Here is a 23,126-nt window from a genome sequence, read left to right as displayed (position 1 = left end):
TCGATATGAGCTTTGGATTGGAGAAAACTTTAAATCGATGTTTGGCTTACCGTCCAGCGTCTGCTGTCTCCCTATTGCTTCAATGGAGCTTTAAATATTTGCCGGCTTATTCAGTCACTCCATACAGCAAGCTGGTTTAAATTTCGCGGGAGTTCCAAAGATCGCGGGAGTTGCCACTCTGTTCCGCAATTTCCTTTGGTGCAGCTTTCGACGATAAGAATAGTTAATCCTTTACTGTAGAGATTTTCCTCTGTATGGCCATACAGTATTATCGGAGGCTTTTCAATGCAGGTACATCACTTGTTTCTCCATACGCGTTTCGGGTAGATTCACTCTCCCTTCCTCAGTGGTCAAGTGTCTGCCGGCAAATATTTAAAGCTCCATTGAAGCAATAGGGAGACAGCAGACGCTGGACGGTAAGCCAAACATCGATTTAAAGTTTTCTCCAATCCAAAGCTCATATCGAGCTTAAAAGGATATGCTATAAGAGACTTTTCACATTATCAGGATTCCTGTGGACACTTTATGAACATATTGCGCTCCCAGTGAATACACCTACAACATTTTCAGTGACATTCAGTTTCCCAAATTGGGATAGAGCGCTAGAAGATAATACCCCCTCTTTCCCAAATAACAGCATATACTTGAAGTTTTTTGGTGTGATATATATTATTGAATTTATCGACACTATTGAGTCATATGAATATAGTGTCGATCATATCTACCACAATATATGTGACTGTAATGTTGTATATTATTGCTACATTGTTCTTATAAATTTTATTACTTGTATTTTATGGGGATTTAATAAATATTTTCTGCATATGTCAATCTGGTTGCCAAGTGTATGAATGATTGGTCAATGCTAGGCTGTGCAGGGACACACTCCAGTATCGGGGCGTCCTTCACTCACTGCGCCGAATACTAAACAAGACGGCGCAGGCGCGGTATTTGCGGGGCTGGAGGAGACCAAGGATGTCAATCAAGTTTACCAGGGCGTGTCAAGTGGTGAGAGAACGGATCCTCTAGGAGCAGGAGCAGGAGCAATGCCCCCCCCCCCCCCTCCTCGAGGCACGCAGAGAGGTAAGTCATACAGTTATGTTCAGCTGACATTAGCACATCGCTAAAGTCAGCCAGCTTGATACCGAGCTTTTTGATAACAGAAACCCTTTAACTTCTAGCAAGAATTAAACAATAGCAGAACAGTGTTATAAGAAGAAATGTTCCACAACTGTAATCTCATATAATGCATACCTCCCAACTTTAGAAAATGGCAAAGAGGGACAATATGTGCGGCGCGCAGGACGGCACTTTTTTATTTCAAACTAGGCCTTGCCTCTAACTCATAAGCAGAATTAATGACTCCATCAGATCAGATAGGCGAGTAGAAGTTCCTTTTATGTTTTTTACAGCCCCTGGAGCCCCACTTCAATATCCCTTTAAATATTAGCACATAAATCATCAGATTATAGATATTTTAAGGTCCAAATTGCACCAAATAATGACATTATGGTCTAATACACAGGTAGAAACCATACAGGTGGTTTAGTAAGGAGCAATCTATAAATGCACATTTATGAATTTAATTCCCCAGGTCAATAAGAGGGACATTTAAGGATCAAAGAGGGACTTGGGTCAAAAAGAGGGACACTTGGGAGGCATGTACAATGGAATACAATTATTCACTGCCACAGACAGGCCAGGAGTGGTGACAGATGTCCCTCTGAGAGATGGGACATGCACAGCAGCGGTAGAACTGGTAACAGTATGGGATTAGTCACAACCATCTACAACCCAAACAGTCCCCCAACTCTACACTTACCGCCGGGGGGAATAGAGTGCTGCACAGCGCGGCTAGAAGGTCCCTGCCTCACCGGAAGTTCTCTCAGGCTCCTTTCTATGGTGCTGGTCGTGTCTCTTACGTCATCGGGATGCGCCGCAGACTCCGAGACGTCCAATATGTCTCCGCCGTTGTTTAGTCTTCCGGAGGCGCGGAGTAAGCTTACGGTAAGAGACGTCTGTGTTACCCGTCACCGGGGCGTCATGATAATTGGGTTGTGCCGTGACTGTTTGTTCCCCAGCTGTTTTCGTAATGCCTTGTCCTTTATCAGAGTGCGACCAGAGAAGCCGTGCCCAGCAAGAACGTCAAGCAGTTGTGCCATGTGTTCAGTCAGGTCCCTGGCAGGTACGTCCTGACTCCGCCATGTCTTCTCTGTGTGTGTGGCCATTCACTGACAGCATGTCCTGTTTTACAGCGAGAACGAGAAGAAGCCGACCCTGGACCAGGTCTTCCGAGTGGTTTTGGAGGAAGAAATTGTAAGTGATCCATTGGAGCTGAGGTGACTAGCAGGATGACGCTTACTGGGGTTAGGGATGCGCCGACTTGCTTTTTCAAGGTTCCGGTGATCTAAGAATTCCGTTATGGATTCGTGCATATACCTGATGGTCCGTGGTAGTGGAATCCATAACGGAATTCTTAGATAACCGGAACCTTGAAAACACACGTTCGCACATCCCTCGTTAGGGGTTCTCCATCCTGTAGATGTTGATGACCTATGGTTAGGATAGGTCATCAGTTCGGAGGGGGTCAGACACTCGGCCCCCCACTGATCAGCGGTTGGCACTAGAAACACCTGCTTCCAGCTGTAGCGGATGTGGTCGGTTACTACCACTCCGCTCCCATTCAAGTGAATGGAGTAACCTGGCAAGGCTACTAGTGGGCAGAGCTTTCTGCTTCTGGATCTGTCCACAGTTTTGTTTTCAGTGCCAGTCGCTGCCAAAAACAGCTGATCGGTCGGACCCCCACCGATCTGGTATTGATGATCGTCTTGAGGATAGGTTATCAGTATCTACAGGCCGGAGAACCCCTTTAATAAATGTGCTGCATGGATAGAAATAGCACACAGATGTGCAGTATAACGTCAGTGGGGGTTTTATCGTCACTATTGGTGGCATTTAGCCCAGATTTACTAATGTGTCCGTGCCACAAATCTGTCTAAAGAACTGAAGCAGTTTGGCACATCTAGGGTTTCTACACCATTCTTCTGACGTGCTTGGCAAGGGGTGAGCTTCATGGGGAACGATGGGGCTTAAGATGCCATTCTGGCGTGAAAAATCTATCTCAATGTAAACCAACCAATAGTTGGTATAGAGTCAGAGAAAAATGTGTATCCCTGCACCACATTTATCATCCAGCTCCAGCAGCACCGCGGCCTTCTCACTATTTACCGCAGGCCCAGTGACGTCACGACTTGTATCAACTGGCCTGGGCGCGGCTAAGCTCTGTTCACTTGAATAGAGCTTAGCCCCGCCCAGGCCAGTGATACTAGTCGTGACATCACTGGGCTTGCGGTAAACAGTGAGAAGGCCGGGCCGCTGCCTTCTCAAACAGCTGATCAGATGCTGAGGATAGATCATCAGTTTAAACAAACTGCAGAACCCCTTTAAATGGGTGTTTATGAGCTCTGAGGAGTTCAGACATATGGGCTACTGATCAAGCCGTCAGAGCAGCTCTCTGATGGATTCACTGTGAAGTAGAAAGCAACAGTCTGCAGATTCAGTGAAAGTGAACACTATAGAGGGAAAAACTGTAACATGTTTAATTAAAACCAATTGAAAATCATATTTTTTTTAGCCCAACTTGAGTAGGATGCAATTATCAAAAATGCTCAAACATGGATGCAGTAGATTCGGTTCCAAGTTTTGTTCCATTTCTGCGTTTTCTTGTAACTGGCACTTTTTTTTCTGCAGATAAATCAAGCTTCATGTGACAACTGTCTTGCTATTATTTCTCTTGCCATCAGTGGAGTTACAGAAGGTGAGAAGAATAACTAGGCCTTATAGAAAAGTGTGAACAGAATTGGAAGGTTGTGTATAGCGATGGTTCAGGGGCAGCAAGACAAGATGGAAGCTCTCCCTGGATACAGCTGTGTACAGGGAGAATCTGGCAGTCATGATTTTCCTCTTATCAGTTTAGCAATTACAATCATGGTTTTCTATCCCTAGGGTATGCCATCACTTTATGACCTTTGAGGGTCTGATCACTCAGCCCAACGTTTCCTGATTTTGAAGGGGGCCTCAATGCAGTTTTTTCCCTGAACAGCTCCCAGCCACCCAGATATGAAGCGAACTGCAACTGGTCCCATTCATTTAAAGGTTATTCTGATGCCGTTCCCTGCACAGTCGGTGTACAGGAAAAGACTGCGAGCATCAACCCCTATTTATTCTTAGGATCAGCGGGGGTTCTGGAGGTCAGAGTCGTAAAGTGATGGCATATCCTAGTAATTTGGCATCATTTGTGGGATTTAAAAACCTCTTTAACCCTGGAAGTCATATTAAAATTGAAAAAGATAATGCCACTTTTTAATTGTAGATTTTTGAATTTGTCTGAAGTAAATGTAGTTGGGACATAACTCGGAGGACACAACTGCATTTTTTAATCTTAGTGACGACTGATTTTAGCCTTTAGTTCCAGTAATATCTTTCCCCCTCTGTGTTCACGTTGTATTATAAATAACATGATAACTTTAAGCTACTTTCACACTTGGGCAGCAGGGTCCGGCAGGCTGTTCCAGCGGGGGAACAGCCTGCCAGATCCATGCTAACGCTAGCCCACCGTGCTGCCGGAAGTCTGCTCCCGCCCCACTCGCTATAATGGGGGCGGGCTGGAGGTCCGGCCGCAGCACGGCAAGCAAGCCGAGAGGCGGCCGGACAATAACTGCACTGTACTGTGACCAGACCTGCTTCCAATGTCAAAATCTGCACAGCAGGTTAATTTCTGCACGAAAAAAAAAAAGCAAAGTGTGCATGAAATTTTTGAAATCTAGTACACCTATCTGGTGCTGTTTACGTTGGGGGTTTTTCGCATGAAAATCCGTGCATAAAAACCATGCGCAATCTGCACTGTGTGCAGGTAGCCTAAAGCTTAGACAGTCAGCATCAAACAAGACCGAACCCATATCTGTAGCTGCAACTGATCCCGAGATATGAGGGGTTAAAGCATCCCTCCCTCTCTGACCATGTTGCCCAAGTTAAAGGGGTTGGCCAATCTCATACATTGGGGAATATCGCTAGGAGGTGGGATGCGCACCTATATCTAGAACGGCGCGCCGCCCTCCATTCAATTCTATGGGAGTGCCGAAAATAGCAGAGCGGCATGCTTGACTATTTTCGGAAATCACATAGAAATGAATGGGAAGCGCACGGCTTTAGCGTGGCCACTGCTCCATTCACTTCTGTGGGGCTGGCAGATATAACTGAGCTAGCGCCCAGCTATTTTCGCCAGTCCCATAAAAATGAATGGAACTCAGCCGCACAAGTGTGGTCCGCTCTCCTTTACTTTGCGGGCTCCATTATAGAGGTTTGATGTGGGTCCCAGAAGTGGGACCTGCATCAATTTATAAGACGGGCCATCCCCTTTAAAGTCCTTTTCTCAAAGCCCGAACAGAGTTCAAGCAAAACTGTTATGGGGTTTACATTTTGTGGCATGCATGATAACTGCAGTCTGACATTTCTGCATGGTTGTAGTATTAGACCAGTAATTGGCTCATATATAGCCTGCTGTTTAAAATGATTGTCTCAACTGGACAATTACTTCTCATATGCCTAGTCTAGTCGCACCCTCCGTTAACCAGAGCTGAGAGCCAATTTATGGGTATCCTATAATCAGAAGTCAGCAGTTTTGACTATGAGAACTGCGGACCGTGCTCGGTGGGACCAGGGAGAGCAGGTCAAACATACTTTTATAGATTCCTTTATTATATGAAGCAGAAATGATCTTCACTGTGAAGTGCTCTGTGCATTGATCTGCTTTCCAGCCTCTCCCCTCTTATCTGAGTGACAGCTGTAGCATCCAACTACGAGACCGCTACAACTGTCCCTACCAGCAGGCGGGAGGCGCTGTGATGCAGCTCAATGCAGAGCAATTAACCGTGAAGCACTGTCTTTGGGGCACTTGTGTGCGTGGCCCCTGGCAAAATAAAAGATTATTTCACACTGCTGCACATAATAAAGGAGTCTCTAAAAGCATGTTTGCCCTGCTCTCCCCAACCCCAGATAGTACTTTCAGCAGCTTTAAGTTGGTGCCTTTTTTTCCTTCTACTTGGTGTACTTTCTTAAGTTTTCTACTGTCAAGACTAACTTTGTTGTCCCCTCCTCTTTGGCTGCTGTACTCACCATCTGCTGTGGATATTAGATGGTGGGTGACTCCCAGCTGTCCATCCTCCTATGTATTGACTCCTCCTGGCTCAACATTGAGGAGGCTAATACAGGGTGCCCTATGACAAAACTTCACCTGGCCCATTCCTCGCTGCTTGATACAGATGCTACTCCCTGGTACCTTTATACTCTTAGATCAATTTACCAGTGGAGAGTTCTAGTCCTTGTATGGTAGTCACCTACTCAGTGGTACTTATTCCATCTCCCTGAAAAAGAGGAGGACTGAACCGTCCTTCTAGTTTTTAGAATTGCAATTAGTAGGTGTATTTTGCAAATTTGAAATCTGACATTTGAATGCTTTATTTCTGCACGTTAGGTATATGCACCGCTACCACACCATTTGTGCTGCTGGGAGATGTCCTCGATTGCCTCCCCCTGGATCACTGCGATACAATATTCACATTTGTGGAGAAAAATGTTGGAACCTGGAAATCTGTAAGTCTGTAATTCCATGTAGTTCATGCTGCATGAGTAAGGCCCGGTGCACCCTGCCTACAAGCTTTCTCATGTATATATGTCAGACGTGGTGTGCACAGAGCCAAACCTTACTAACCGGTATACGCTACTTTGTGGCGTATCAGTGTGCGACTTCTCCCCGCTCACACCAGTTCTAAAAAAGGGGGCTGGCCGGGAGGCATATCTCGTTTATCTTTTTATTTTTTACGCCTGTTTTAGGTGTAGAAAATGGTCTAAATCTATGCCAGCAAGAGAGCTAACATAGATTTACACAGGCGGTGGATACGCCGAAGTTATGTAGAGGCCGATGCTAAAGGGTTATTAAGACCAGAGTCAAAAAAAAATGTCTGCCAAACATGAATGTTACGCCTCATGAGGACCTGTCACCCCTCCTAATGTGCTTGTTTAAGTAAATCCTTGTATTCCCTATAATATACAGTACCTGTTCTGAAGCATCTTTTCTTACAACTCTGTTCAGCTCTTCGTCTGTTACTTCTAGAAATTGACAAATGGTTATTACAACTTTCCTTGTCAAAAGCATGTGTCCCTACATATCACTGATTAGATAGTGTCATTAGATTAGACAGTCACTCCCGCTCACTGTCACTCCATTCATCTCTGGGGCCTGCCGGGGATTGCTGAGCACTGGGCTCTGCTTTTCTTTGTCAGCCCCATAAAGACGACTGGGCCTACAGAGAGACATGTCATTGGTGGGGGTCCCAGCAGCCAGACCCCACCAATCCAGACTTTTATCACCTGTACTAATTTTATTAGTTATCACTTATATAAGACATCTGAAGTGTGTGTGTGTGTATATATATATATATATATATATATATATATATATATATATATATATATATATATAATGTATAATTGTGCAAACCCAGTGTTTTTAGATATTATAATTTCTATTATAGTAAAGCATACTTTGTGTCTTCTGGTTTTAGAACACGTTTTATTCTGCTGGAAAGAACTACTTGCTGAGGATGTGTAATGGTAAGACTTGTAATTATTGGAAATGTGTTAGAAATGCTCCTAAATTAATAATGATGGTGATTTTTTTATTTTTTTTATAAAAACTGTCTTGCATTTTTTTTCAGACCTTTTAAGGAGACTTTCTAAATCTCAAAATACTGTTTTCTGCGGAAGAATTCAGCTGTTTCTTGCACGCTTGTTTCCTCTCTCTGAAAAATCTGGTGAGTTTATCATTATGTTTATCACATTAAGGCCTCTTTCACACTACCGTTTTTTTTTTTCCGTTTTGCGGGCCGTTTTTTGCGTTCCATATACGGTCCGTATACGGAACCATTCATTTCAATGGTTCCGCAAAAAAAACGGAATGTGTTCCGTATGCATTCCGTTTCCATATTTCCGTTCTTCCGTTCCGTTGAAAGATAGAACATGTCCTATATTTGGCCGCAAATCACGTTCCGTGGCTCCATTCAAGTCAATGGGTCCGCAAAAAAAAACGGAACACATACGGAAATGCATCCGTATGTCTTCCGTATCCGTTCCGTTTTCTCATCATAAGCTACATATATAGCAGTTTTCTTTTTTTTTCTTTTAAGGTTTGAATTTGCAAAGCCAGTTCAACTTGGAGAATGTCACCGTGTATAATGTCAATGAACAGGAGAGCACTCTGGGGCAAAAAGTAAGTGCTAACGTCCTTGACCCTTAAAGCTTTTACTGCTCTATTCTGGACATAATATATAATAGCTTCTTTTTAATTTACAGCAAGTGGAAGATAGAGAAGATGGGATGGAGATTGAGGAAGGTGAAATGGGAGACGAGGAGGCACCTAACAGTTCGTAAGTATGATTTTATCCAGGACAGGAGATCTAGAGACAGAATTTCCCACTAAGTATGAGGGAAAAATGTAGCTTGGCCTCATAACCGTATCATTTATTAATCCATTATGTGAATGGGATTTTTAAAATTCATGTTGACTGCAACAGTTGATGTGGCTGTTGTAGTAAATTACTGTAGTGCCCATTCACAGATTAGTCAAGTTTTTCTGAAATTTCTTCTAATTATTTTTCTGTTTTAAAGTATTTAGGTGGTAAATGAGAATTTTTTTTATTTTTTTTTTTGACCTCCATAGACCTCAGTTTTAACATAGACTGCAAGTGGCCTTGTGCGCTGTGTTGAAGTTTTTCATTGCAATCTTCAATAACAGTATCTAATGTAAAAGTTGCTATTAGGCTGGAATTACACATGCAGCTTTTTTTGAGCCAAAGCCAGGAGTGAAAAAAATCACTGAAAAAAGATATAAAACATCCTGCACGATATGATAGTAAATATACGGATGTGCATGGCTACATTTATAAAGTCACGGAAAATAATGCACTAAAACAATAAATGCAAACATAATATATGGACTAAGCCCTCACTCTAATGATAAAATCTGAGACTCTTAGCCAATATACACTGCTCAAAAAAATAAAGGGAACACTTCAACAACACAATGTAACTCCAAGTCAATCACACTTCTGTGAAATCAAACTGTCCACTTAGGAAGCAACATTGAGTGACAATCAATTTCACATGCTGTTGTGCAAATGGGATAGACAACAGGTGGAAATTATAGGCAATTGGCAAGACACCCCCAATAAAGGAGTGGTTCTGCAGGTGGTGACCACAGACCACTTCTCAGTTCCTATGCTTTCTGGCTGATGTTTTGGTCACTTTTGAATGCTGGCGGTGCTTTCACTCTAGTGGTAGCATGAGACAGTATACAACCCACACAAGTGGCTCAGGTAGTGCAGCTTATCCCGGATGGCACATCAGTGCGAGCTGTGGCAAGAAGGTTTGCTGTGTCTGTCAGCGTAGTGTCCAGATCATGGAGGCGCTACCAGGAGACAGGCCAGTACATCAGGAGACGTGGAGGAGGCCGTAGGAGGGCAACAACCCAGCAGCAGGACCGCTACCTCCGCCTTTGTGCAAGGAGGAACAGGAGGAGCACTGCAAAAGCCCTGCAAAATGACCTCCAGCAGGCCACAAGTGCATGTGTCTGCTCAAACGGTCAGAAACAGACTCCATGAGGGTGATATGAGGGCCCGACGTCCACAGGTGGGGGTTGTGCTTACAGCCCAACACCGTGCAGGACGTTTGGCATTTGCCAGAGAACACCAAGATTGGCAAATTCGCCACTGTCACCCTGTGCTCTTCACAGATGAAAGCAGGTTCACACTGAACACATGTGACAGAGTCTTGAGACGCCGTGGAGAACGTTCTGCTGCCTGCAACATCCTCCAGCATGACCGGTTTGGCATTGGGTCAGTAATGGTGTGGGGTGGCATTTCTTTGGAGGGCCGCACAGCCCTCTATGTGCTCGCCAGAGGTAGCCTGACTGCCATTAGGTACCGAGATGAGATCCTCAGACCCCTTGTGAGACCATATGCTCGTGCGGTTGGCCCTGGGTTCCTCCTAGTGCAAGACAATGCTAGACCTCATGTGGCTGGAGTGTGTCAGCAGTTCCTGCAAGACGAAGGCATTGATGCTATGGACTGGCCCGCCCGTTCCCCAGACCTGAATCCAATTGAGCACATCTGGGACATCATGTCTCGCTCTATCCACCAACGTCACGTTGCACCACAGACTGTCCAGGAGTTGGCAGATGCTTTAGTCCAGGTCTGGGAGGAGATCCCTCAGGAGACCGTCCGCCACCTCATCAGGAGCATGCACAGGCGTTGTAGGGAGGTCATACAGGCACGTGGAGGCAACACACACTACTGAGCCTCATTTTGACTTGTTTTAAGGACATTACATCAAAGTTGGATCAGCCTGTAGTGTGTTTTTCCACTTTAATTTTGAGTGTGACTCCAAATCCAGACCTCCATGGGTTAAAAAATTTGATTTCCATTTTTTTATTTTTGTGTGATTTTGTTGTCAGCACATTCAACTATGTAAAGAACAAAGTATTTCAGAAGAATATTTAATTAACTCTGATCTAGGATGTGTTATTTTTGTGTTCCCTTTATTTTTTTTGAGCAGTGTATTTTGATCAAAACACATTTGTGCCCACCTACCCGTGCCACGGTGGTCTGCCTGACTGAGACCACCGTGGTGTGGGTAGGCGGGCACAGATGTGTTTTGTTCAAAATATATTGGCTAAGAGTCTCAGATTTTATTATTAGAGTGAGGGCTTAGTCCATATATTATGTTTGCATCTATTGTGTTAGTGCATTATTTTCCGTGATTTTTTGAAAGCCATGAGTGTATTCAAAAGAAAGTACTTGCACTGCTCTGTCCTGGTCAATCCATGTTTAGCTTTGGCTCAAAAACTGCACTGATGTTTTAAGCAAAAGATGCTGCGTGCATGATTACGTATTTGGGTACCTGCACACGGGTGTGGAAAACATGCAGAAGAACTGCACGAATTTCTTTGCGGATTCCTATGCATTTCTGCACCAAATCTACATACAAAGCCAGATTTGTTACTGTTTTTAATGCAGTTTTGCCACAGATCTCTTCCTTTTCTTGGTTTGCGATTTTTGGTGCATAATTGACATGCCGTGGATTTCTAAATCCACATGGCAAGTCAATTTCTGAAAGGAATAAAAAAAGCTAAGTGTAAATGAGATTTGTCTAATCTAATAATACGCTTTGCTGGTACTGTGCTACGCTGCGGTTTTTCTGCACGAGAATCCGTTGTGAAAAACCACACAAAGTCCTAAACTTGGGCAGGTAGCCTTAGGGTGTTGTCTCGCACAGCTTTTTGTTGCAGTTTTTGAGCCAAAGCCAGATATGGGTTGGAAGGAAGGACGTATACTTCTTCTGTATGCACCACTGCATCAAAAATGCATCAAAAAAGCTCTTTGGCACCACCCCGAAACCCGATGTCATTTCCTAAAATATTTTGTATTTTATCACTTGGCTTTTGAGACTTGAATTTTCCTCTCTGCTGACACTGATTGGTTGGAAGCAGAGACATATACACTCACCTAAAGAATTATTAGGAACACCTGTTTTATTTCTCATTAATGCAATTATCTAGTCAACCAATCACATGGCAGTTGCTTCAATGCATTTAGGGGGGTGGTCCTGGTCAAGACAATCTCCTGAACTCCAAACTGAATGTCAGAATGGGAAAGAAAGGTGATTTAAGCAATTTTGAGCGTGGCATGGTTGTTGGTGCCAGACGGGCCGGTCTGAGTATTTCACAATCTGCTCAGTTACTGGGATTTTCACGCACAACCATTTCTAGGGTTTATAAAGAATGGTGTGAAAAGGGAAAAACATCCAGTATGCGGCAGTCCTGTGGGCAAAAATGCCTTGTGGATGCTAGAGGTCAGAGGAGAATGGGCCGACTGATTCAAGCTGATAGAAGAGCAATGTTGACTGAAATAACCACTCGTTACAACCGAGGTATGCAGCAAAGCATTTGTGAAGCCACAACACGCACAACCTTTAGGCGGATGGGCTCCTACAGCAGAAGACCCCGCCGGGTACCACTCATCTCCACTACAAATAGGAAAAAGAGGCTACAATTTGCACAAGCTCACCAAAATTGGACTGTTGAAGACTGTAAAAATGTTGCCTGGTCTGATGAGTCTCGATTTCTGTTGAGACATTCAAATGGTAGAGTCCGAATTTAGCGTAAACAGAATGAGAACATGTATCCATCCTCTGATGGCTACTTCCAGCAGGATAATGCACCATGTCACAAAGCTCGAATCATTTCAAATTGGTTTCTTGAACATGACAATGAGTTCACTGTAGTAAAATGGCCCCCACAGTCACCAGATCTCAACCCAATAGAGCATCTTTGGGATGTGGTGGAACGGGAGCTTCGTGCCCTGGATGTGCATCCCTCAAATCTCCATCAACTGCAAGATGCTATCCTATCAATATGGGCCAACATTTCTAAAGAATGCTATCAGCACCTTGTTGAATCAATGCCACGTAGAATTAAGGTCCAACACCGTATTAGTATGGTGTTCCTAATAATTCTTTAGGTGAGTGTAATGTAGATGTCACTTCCTGAAGCAGTAATTTCCACCATGCACATTGGTTCCCAGTCTGAGATCAGACAACCGCTTTAAAATGTGTGCTGCTCTACTTGTGTTTCCTTTTGATTTGTTGGTAAGTACTTTTAAAGTTTGTTTTATTTTTCTCCAGTTCTATTCCCATAGATTACAATCTGTATAGGAAGTTCTGGTCTCTGCAGGACTTTTTCAGAAATCCCGTTCAGTGCTATGACAAAAATTCTTGGAAAACGTTCCTTAAGGTAAACATGTTTTTGTATTGTTAAGCTAAATGGAGTTACAGGTTTCCAGTCATATGACACGTCACACTAGTGATCTTCTGTCTGTACGCCACAGCACATCTTACTACATTTATTTTTTCATTTTCATAGTTCTCAGAAGAGGTTCTGCAAGTGTTTAAGAGTTACAAGCTGGACGACACCCAAGCCTTACGGAAAAAAATAGAAGAACTAAAATCTGGAGGTGAACATGTTTACTTTGCCAAGTTCCTTACAAGTGAGAAGGTAACGCCAAACTAGTCCACTGGAGCTTAATATTGTGTCTTACGTACTTCCATTGTTATACAGAATTGACTTTAAATGGCTATTCCTGCCTTCTTACTTCTATCTAAATCTAAATTGTCTAGTAGGGGCACAAGAAGCTTGCCTGGTGTAAAGTTATCACTTTTTACCACTTTTCAAGGCCCTTCTGGCCTGGTTGCCCAGCTCATTGTAGCTGAAATACTTATTGCTGTGGGCAGGACTGAACCCTGTGATAATATACACCGTGGCTGCTTTATTCTGTATGCATGCTACTGATGAATATCTGCACTGAAATATAGAACACATATTGACAGCCCTGATAAGGGGTCCACTGTACTGAAATCTATGGCCAAGTTCCAATTGCAGCTGAATAGGACAGTTCTCGGGCTATTGTGCCTGCCTGGAAGCCTTCCTATTCACTTCTGCTGCAAATAGCCAACACATGTGCATCTGCTCAGGACCAAGGGTCATAACAAGTGCAAATGCTACATGCACAAAATAAAAGCATGCAGAAGAAGTGGATCAGCACTCTCCCTTTGATGCTAATAAATCTTAACTTTATTGCTTTAAACAGAATACAGGCAAATGTGACGCATTCCTTTTTCATCCATTTAATTGGGAGACACAGGCTTGGCCCCGGCTCGTCGTCGCAAGGGAGCGTCTGTTTTCCAAATGCTCTGTAATCGGCTGATTTCCATTAGAATCTTGGGACTAGTGCTGGTTTAGTTCCTCTCTTTCTGTTTCTACAGCGTCGGATTTGGCAGGGGCACCGCCGGGTCCACTTATAATTGAGGCCCTGGCTTATTTGAGGGTCGCCCCCGCAGCTTCTTATTCCCCGGCAAGCGTCTTAGTTCGGCCGGGGGACGTGGTCAGAGTCGGCTAGGGCCCGCCTGAAGGAGCGCTGTCATTTTGGGGGCGGGGCTTCAGTTCTCTCCGCTCCCACGGTGGCGGCTGTGTGTGGTTTGAAGGAGGATTGCTGGCTTCACCCACTTCTGCGTTTTAAAGGCTCCTGCGGTGGGACGCTAATCGGATCATGCACGGAGGGACACAGGCTTGGTAAGAGCTGTTCTCCTTCTTGCAGGGTCTATCCTTCCCCCTCTTCCTCCTTACGGGCGGCAGGCTTGTCAGTATGTCCGAGCCCAGACCCCAGGCCCCGAAGCATGCAGTACCTTCCTTGCGTCATTTTGTTTGTTCATCGTGTTGCGCAAAATTTCCATCCCCGCCGTCAGACTCGCTCTGTTTTGCATATGCAGCACTGCCATCAAATGGCTCGGCCCCGGACCCAATGGTCCCTGCTGCCCGAGTGGGCATGTTCCCTGTCCAGGGTGGTACAGGAGGTCTCCAATTCCAACAAAGCCATTGTGGAGGTAATGGGGCGTTTGTCATCTGACCGGTCCGATTCTGGGGATCAAGGGACTCATGCCCCTCGCGGCCGTCTCGCAAAACGTGCCAGAACATCCTCCCCCAAAAGGGTGTCTGTGTCTCCCGTTTCCTCGGCCTCTCCTCCTCTTACTAGAGAGTCTCACTCCGACGTGTCCTCAGTGGAAGAGGCATGTTCTGAGGAGAGAGGGTCAGATGAGGATGTGGTCTCGCCTGAGGGGCAGTCGTCCAAACTGTCCTCCATGGTGGACAATCTTATTGAGACGTTGCAGGTTGAGGACCCTGCACCTTCATCGGCCAGCTCAGGTTTTTCCTTTAGAAGGTCCCGTCGCTCGCATAAGTGTTTCCCCAACCACCAGGAGTTTGAATCCTCTCTGGGCAAGGAGTGGAATTTTCCTGATAGACGTTTTGTTTTGCCAAAACTCTTAAACGTCCTTTATCCGTTTCCGGAGGATTTGACTAAGAAATGGTCATCCTCACCTCTCAGGGGGAGTGGACTTTAGATCTTTCCATCTACCAAATTCCATAGATCTCAGGAGATTATTCTTCCGACTCTTTTTAAAGATCCTAGGTCAGAAGAAGAAAGATCGCTTCTTTGCCTGGACGTCAGGAGGGCGTTAATTAACTATTTATCTTGCACAAAAGATTGGCGCAGAACTTCTTCGCTCTTTGTTCTCTTTCAAGGAGTGAATAAGGGTGGCGCGGCCTCCAAAAACTCTATTGCTAGATGGATTGTCTCTGCTATCTCTCTGTCTTATCTTTCCTCTGGTGTTTCCCCTCCTGCGGGGCTGAAGGCACACTCTACCAGGGCGGTGGCTATCTTCTGGGCAGAAAGATCCTCGGTCCCTATAGAGGATATTTGCAGAGCCGCCACCTGGTCGTCTCCCTGCACCTTCTTTAAACACTACCGTTTGGATCTGAACAAAATCACACAAAAATAAAAAAATGGAAATCAAATTTTTTAACCCATGGAGGTCTGGATTTGGAGTCACACTCAAAATTAAAGTGGAAAAACACACTACAGGCTGATCCAACTTTGATGTAATGTCCTTAAAACAAGTCAAAATGAGGCTCAGTAGTGTGTTTGGCCTCCACGTGCCTGTATGACCTCCCTACAACGCCTGTGCATGCTCCTGATGAGGTGGCGGACGGTCTCCTGAGGGATCTCCTCCCAGACCTGGACTAAAGCATCTGCCAACTCCTGGACAGTCTGTGGTGCAACGTGACGTTGGTGGATAGAGCGAGACATGATGTCCCAGATGTGCTCAATTGGATTCAGGTCTGGGGAACGGGCGGGCCAGTCCATAGCATCAATGCCTTCGTCTTGCAGGAACTTCTGACACACTCCAGCCACATGAGGTCAAGCATTGTCTTGCATTAGGAGGAACCCAGGGCCAACCGCACCAGCATATGGTCTCACAAGGGGTCTGAGGATCTCATCCCGGTACCTAATGGCAGTCAGGCTACCTCTGGCAAGCACACAAAGAAATGCCACCCCACACCATTACAGACCCAATGCCAAACCGGTCATGCTGGAGGATGTTGCAGGCAGCAGAACGTTCTCCACGGCATCTCAAGACTCTGTCACGTCTGTCACATGTGCTCAGTGTGAACCTGCTTTCATCTGTGAAGAGCACAGGGCGTCAGTGGCGAATTTGCCAATCTTGGTGTTCTCTGGCAAATGCCAAACGTCCTGCACGGTGTTGGGCTGTAAGCACAACCCCCACCTGTGGACGTCGGGCCCTCATATCACCCTCATGGAGTCTGTTTCTGACCGTTTGAGCAGACACATGCACATTTGTGGCCTGCTGGAGGTCATTTTGCAGGGCTCTGGCAGTGCTCCTCCTGTTCCTCCTTGCACAAAGGCGGAGGTAGCGGTCCTGCTGCTGGGTTGTTGCCCTCCTACGGCCTCCTCCACGTCTCCTGATGTACTGGCCTGTCTCCTGGTAGCGCCTCCATGCTCTGGACACTACGCTGACAGACACAGCAAACCTTCTTGCCACAGCTCGCATTGATGTGCCATCTTGGATAAGCTGCATTACCTGAGCCACTTGTGTGGGTTGTAGACTCCGTCTCATGCTACCACTAGAGTGAAAGCACCGCCAGCATTCAAAAGTCACCAAAACATCAGCCAGGAAGCATAGGAAATGAGAAGTGGCCTGTGGTCACTACCAGCAGAACCACTCCTTTATTGGGGGTGTCTTGCTAATTGCCTATAATTTCCACCTGTTGTCTATCCCATTTGCACAACTGCATGTGAAATTGATTGTCACTCAGTGTTGCTTCCTAAGTGGACAGTTTGATTTCACAGAAGTGTGATTGACTTGGAGTTACATTGTGTTGTTTAAGTGTTCCCTTTATTTTTTTGAGCAGTGTATATAGAATTGGGTTGGTCTCTCCAATGTTGACATCAGGCTGCTCGTTCCTTCCTCTCCGGTGGACAGTGTTAACAACGGATGCAAGCCTCAGGGGAAGTGTTGGAGAATATCTCTGTTCAAGGAGTATGGTCACGCGAGAAACTCTTCCTTCCAATCATTGTTCTTGAGTTGAGGGCGATTCGTCTCTCTCTGCGACATTGGGTTGATCATCTCAAGGGTAGTCCGGTTCATATTCAGTCCGACAACTTCACTGTGGTGGCGTACCTCAATCACCAGGGCAGCACCCGGAGCCTGGCAGCCATGGCGGAGACGGCACTGATTATCAGCTGGGCGGAGAAACATGTTCCAGCGCTGTTGACAGTTCACATTCCCGACTTCAACAACTGGATTGTAGACTTCCTCAGCCAGGAGCGTCCCGATCCCGGCGAGTGGGCTCTTCACCTACAGATCTTTCGAGTGATCTGCGAGAGGTTAGGTCGACCGGCCATGGCCTCCCGCTTCGACAACAAGGTCAAGGACTTCGTCGCACGGTCCAGGGACCCCAGGGCCCTGGCGTGCGATGCGCTGGTGATTCCGTGGAGTCAGTTCACGTTTCCTTACGTGTTCCCGCCGCTTCCTCTCATTCCGCGTCTCCTCCGGAAGATCAGGTCCGAAGGTCTGACCGACATTCTCGTGGCACGCGTCTCTAGTCACTCTTCTCACCGACAAACCCTGGCATCTTCCTCTTCGGGAGGACCTCCTGTCGCAGGTCTTCCACCCGAATTTAGGGTCGCTACACCTAACGGCATGGCTGTTGAAGCCGCCGTACTAAAGGGTCAGGGTTTCTCGGAGGCGGTGGTCCAGACCATGATTCGGGCCAGGAAGCCGTCGTCTTCCCGGATCTACCACCGGACTTGGAAGTCCTACTTTAGTTGGTGCGAGTGGCATCAGCTGTCTCACGTTCAGTTCTCATTGCCGCGTCTCCTGTCCTTTCAGCAGGCGGGCATGGACTTGGTTCTGGCTCTCAGCTACCTCAAAGGGCAAGTTTCAGCTCTCTCTCTATATTCTTTTTCAGTGGACTTTTCTGCAGGGGGTGGCCTGCTGCTCCCCCTTTCCGTCCTCTGTTGGATCCTTGGGATCTTTAATATAGTGCTCAACGCTCTCCAGTCTTCTCCGTTTGAGCCCTTGCAGCAGGTGTCGCTTCGCTTCCTGTCCTACAAGGTGGCATTTTTGGTGGTTATCACCTCTATCCGTAGGGTTTCGGTCGCCTTTTCTGGTCCTCCATCAGGATAAAGTAGTCCTTCATCCAGTTCAGGCCTTCCTTCCGAAAGTGGTGTCGGCATTTCATCTAAATGAGATTATTCTCCCTTCATTTTGTCTGGACCCGGCTCATCCTCTGGAGAGGTCACTCCACACTCTGGATTTGGTACGGGACGTTCGTGTCTATCTGTCGCAGACTGCGTCTTTTCGGCGGACAGATTCCCGGTCTTTGATTCCGGAAGGGCCGAGACGAGGGCTGGCAGCGTCGAAGACTTCCATTTCCCGATGGGTTTGTTTGGCCATTGTGGAAGCGTACTGGGTTAAGGACCGGGCCCCACCCTTCCGGGTGACTGCTCATTCGGCTCGGGTAGTGGGGGCCTTTTGGGCGGGGCATTGGCCCTTCAGGTATGCAAGGCAGCGACCTGGTCGTCTTTGCACACGTATTCTAAGTTAGGGTCCGCCTCCTAACGGCAACAGCTATACCTATGGTCAAGCCTGTGTCCCCCAATGAACAGAAGAGAAAAAGATTTTCCGGTAAGTACAAAAATCTAGTTTTTACTTGTTTGAAAAAGGCTGTACGCGTCAAATTTGCCTGTATTCTGTTTATGGCAATAGTGAAGATTTATTAACATCAAAGGCCGAGTGCTGATCCACTTCTTCTACTTGGATGTATGGGACTGCAACCCAAGATACGAGCACCACCACCTTCTTCCAGAGTGCCGACTGATTATTTCTACAGAATAAAAACATGGTATACAATGGGGAGGAATGTCTCAGAAATACTGGAGAAATGAAAAGTAAGTGTAATTACATAATATCACTTTGCATAGGGACATGTAGACAGGAAATGGGATTTCCTTTTTAATTTACTATAAGTATATCATTTATACTGTGATGTTTTTTTAAAACAAATGTTCACCTTGTGTGAAACAGCTGTTTTATACTTTTAAGACGTGATGTGCTTTTTCTTTTTAGTTAATGGACTTGCAGCTGAGTGACAGCAACTTTCGTCGACATATTTTGGTACAGTATCTCATACTGTTTCAGTACTTGAAAGGCCAAGTGAAGTTTAAAAGGTAATCTCTCTATAGTGTTCTTTTGTTTGTGTGCTCTTTTATCCTAGGCTAATGCCTTACCCATGTTTACCAATAGTTTCTGATCAGTTGCACCATTGCATAGACTTTCCTGTTGAAGATAATTTGTAAAGCTGGCCACACACACAAGATCTAACCCCCCCCCCCCCAACTGCAGAGGTTAGGGACAATAAGGAATGGGCTCATTAGATTTTAACTGCCCAATGCTTTTGTTCTCGGGATATAAGCCACTGCCAGGGGAGTGTGATATTGGCGGTCATCTATCTCCCCTTCCATTACATGTGGAATCACTAAAAAAACATGCTGTTTTGTGACAAAAAATGAACATTGACCCCAGGCAGTGGCCGTTACTTATCTATACCAGTTCCTTGAGCACGGATTATTCCCTGTCTTGTAAATTGATTTCAGGACTCTATGCACATCACTGCAGAAAGCTTCATATTAGGGATCTACCGATATAGATTTTTTAGGGCCGATACCGATAATTTGTGAACTTTCAGGCCGATAGCCGATAATTTATACCGATATTCTGGGAATTTTCATTTTTGAAAAAAAAAAAAAATCCTACACAAATCTGCTGAAAATTAATATGTTTGTTAACGTGTATTTTTATTTTTTTTGTAAATCTTTCTTTTTCATTTATACTTTTTTTTTTTTTTTTTTTTTCTAACTTTTAGCCCCTTTAGGGACTAGAACCCTTGTCCTATTCACCCTGATAGATCTCTATCAGGGTGAATAGGAGCTCACACTGTCCCTGCTGCTCTGTGCTTTGTGCACACAGCAGCATGGAGCTGAACATGGCAGCCAGGGCTTCAATAGCGTCCTGGCTGCCATGGTAACCGATTGGAGCCCCAGGATTACACAGCTAGGGCTCCGATCGGAGGAGCAGGGGAGAGGGGATCCTGTTGCCACTGCCACCAATGATTAATGCTTGGGTGGGGGGGGGGGCGCACTGCGCCACCAACGTTTTTAATACTGGGATGGGCGTGGGGGGGCGCACTGCGCCACCAATGATTAATACTGGGGGCTTGGGGGGGCGCACTGCGCCACCAATGAAGAGAAATCTCTCATTAATTCATATATAGGAGGCGGGAGCTGGCTGCAGAATCACATAGCCGGCTCCCGACCTCTATGAGTGGTAGCTGCGATCCGCGGCACCTGAGGGGTTAACTACCGCAGATCGCAGCTACCGCTCATAGAGGTCGGGAGCCGGCTATGTGATTCTGCAGCCAGCTCCCGCCTCCTATATATGAATTAATGAAAGACTTATCTTCATTGGTGGAGCGGTGACCACCACCCCTCCCCTTCTTTTGTCCTCTCTCCTCTAATTGGCGGCAGCACAGGGGGAGGAGACACTGCTTCCTTCTCCCCTGTGCTGCTGAGGGAACACGGAGAGCGCTGTCAGCAGCGCGATCTGTGTTCCCCATACGTTATCGGAATATCGGCAAAATAGATACCGATAACTGTCAAAATCCTGAATATCTGCCGATAATATCGGTAAAACCGATAATCGGTCGATCCCTACTTCATATGCTGCGTACTGACTAATTGCTTACCTCTGTAAACCTAATAGAACATAACTGTTTTATGTTTCAGCTCAAACTATGTCTTGATGGATGAGCAGTCTACTTGGATTGAAGAAACTACTAAACTTGTTCGCCAGGTATGTATGGTTTATTAACCCTTTCAGGCCTGGGCCATTTTTCATTTTGCGTTTTCGTTTTTCACTCCCGCATTCCCATATGCTTTTTAACTTTTTTATTTTTCTGTTCACATAGCCTTATGTGGGCTTATTTTTTGAGGGACAACTTGTACTTTTCTAATCGCGCCATTTACGGTTGCATACCATGTAAAATTCCAAAAGGGGTAGAATTGTGAAAAAACTTTTGATAAAGGTTTTTATTACTGTACACTATGCGGTAACATTGACCTGTTATCTTCATTCTCCAGGTCAGTACGGTTCCAACGATACCACACTTGTATAATTTTTTTGTTGCGTTTTAATACTGAAAAAAAAATACGTTTTATAACCATATTCTGACCCCTATAACTTTTTTTGTAGTTGTGTACGGGGCTGTGTGAGGGCTCATTTTTTGCGGGACGATTTGTCCACTTCAATTTGAAGTGTGTGCGACTTTTTGATCAATTTTTATTAAAAAAGTGACAAAAAATGGCTAATTGGCATTTTTTTTCCCCCCGTAACGCCATTGGCCGTAAGCCCTTAATATTGTTATATTTTAATAGTATGGGCATTTTCGCACTCGGCGATGCCCATGATGTTTATTTTTTTATTGGTTATTTAAAGAGGACCTTTCACCGATCTATTATTACACTGTGAACTAACTATACTCCGCTCCGTTCTCCCGCTATGCCCTCCGGTATCTCCGGTCACAAAGTTATGGTAGGCGGAGTCTGCCCTTGTTCTTCTGTAGCGCTGGCCAATCACATTGCAGAGCTCACAGCCTGGGAGAAAATAACCTCCCAGGCTGTGAGCTCTGCACTGCGATTGGCCAGCGCTAGAGCAGAACAAGGGCAGACTCCGCCTACCATAACTTAGTGACTGAAATCTCCGCCTACTATAACTTAGTGAGCGGAGATACCGGAGGGCATAGCGGGAGAACGGAGCGGCGCCCGTGAATAATAGTAAGTGCAGTGAGATCCCCGGGCGCCGCTCTACATGTATGTATACTTAGTTCACAGTGTAATAATTGATGAAAGGTCCTCTTTAAGGAAAGGGGGGTGATTTGAACTTTTTTTTTTTTTTTTTTTTTGTCACCTTGGGCAACAATAACTGGTAATCATTAGATTGCCCATTGTGTTTATTAATGGCTATATAGCCATCATTGAAGACTTAATTTGCACTATACCAGGGATGCTCAATCTGCGGCCCTCCAGCTGTTGTAAAACTACAACTCCCACAATGCCCTGCTGTAGGCTGATAGCTGTAGGATGTTCGGGCATGCTGGGAGTTGTAGTTTTGCAACAGCTAGAGGGCCTCAGGTTGAGCATGCCTGCACTATACCAATACAATGCTGCCACCTAGTGGTCTGTATTGGTATAGTCCTGAAATAAGCTCTGAAGCCTGCTTGAGGCTTCAGGCTATTTCATAGAAATAACAGGTTCCCCGTAACGCTGTTACCGGAGTGGAAGTGCGCAACTTCCGCTTCTGGACTGCGAAAATGCTGTGGTCACATTTGAGCACGGCATCTAAAGGGGAAAATGTATGCGATCAGCCTTATGGCTGATCACATACTTGTGCCGCTGGTCTCTGCTATTTAAAATAGCAGAAACCCGGCGGCCTTGGCGCCCGCTGCGGGCACGCGCCATGTTTAAAGACCGTCTCGATGACATACATGTATGCCATTGGGCGTTAAAATGTTAAAACATGCCAATAAGCTGTAATAAAGAGCACCTGTCAGCATGATCAGCCCCATTAAACCAGACATTGCCTGGTAGGGTTGAACATGCTGAGTAAATTAATACCTTTATTTTGTCTCTAAGGTGAACTGCTACTGAGATACATTATGTATATTTATGCAAATTAACTTTTTCGAGCAGCAAGGGACCCTTGGAGCACTGCTAACATAACGTCCCTGTGCTTTGTACAGTCCCCCCTCTTTGATTTAACAGTGCTAGACCGCTCATCTAACCCTGTGATCTTGCGTAAACGCTAAGTCGGCTCAGTGAGTCTGACACTTGCGCAGTGGATCTGATGAGTCTGGAAAGCAGCATCAGATCCACTGCACAAGCGCCGAGTCACTGAGCAGACTAAGTGCTGACACAAGAACACAGGGCTAGGCTAGATTCTAGCCCTGTCAATGAAAGGGGGGGGGGGGGGGGGTGCACAAAGCA

The 23,126-nt window shown here is 45.6% G+C and overlaps 1 protein-coding gene across 1 annotated transcript in view; it reads left to right on the top strand.

The window, feature by feature from the left end:
- Positions 1-1,905: 1,905 nt before the first annotated feature.
- Positions 1,906-23,126, top strand: part of THOC1 (THO complex 1) — a 36,451-nt gene continuing 15,230 nt past the window's right edge. The window contains exons 1-13 of the mRNA XM_040431789.1: positions 1,906-2,007; positions 2,112-2,185; positions 2,256-2,316; positions 3,751-3,817; positions 6,533-6,651; positions 7,623-7,671; positions 7,776-7,871; positions 8,244-8,326; positions 8,410-8,483; positions 12,796-12,904; positions 13,034-13,165; positions 19,156-19,256; positions 20,871-20,937. Coding sequence (XP_040287723.1) covers positions 1,960-2,007; positions 2,112-2,185; positions 2,256-2,316; positions 3,751-3,817; positions 6,533-6,651; positions 7,623-7,671; positions 7,776-7,871; positions 8,244-8,326; positions 8,410-8,483; positions 12,796-12,904; positions 13,034-13,165; positions 19,156-19,256; positions 20,871-20,937 — 1,080 coding nt within the window. The 5' untranslated portion in view covers positions 1,906-1,959. The remainder of the gene's footprint in view (positions 2,008-2,111; positions 2,186-2,255; positions 2,317-3,750; positions 3,818-6,532; positions 6,652-7,622; positions 7,672-7,775; positions 7,872-8,243; positions 8,327-8,409; positions 8,484-12,795; positions 12,905-13,033; positions 13,166-19,155; positions 19,257-20,870; positions 20,938-23,126) is intronic.

Source organism: Bufo bufo, chromosome 5 (genome assembly GCF_905171765.1).
Source record: "Bufo bufo chromosome 5, aBufBuf1.1, whole genome shotgun sequence".
In the NCBI taxonomy this organism is placed as follows: domain Eukaryota; kingdom Metazoa; phylum Chordata; class Amphibia; order Anura; family Bufonidae; genus Bufo; species Bufo bufo.
Note: the sequence above shows the minus strand (reverse complement) of the source record. Positions and strands in the feature narration are given on the sequence as shown.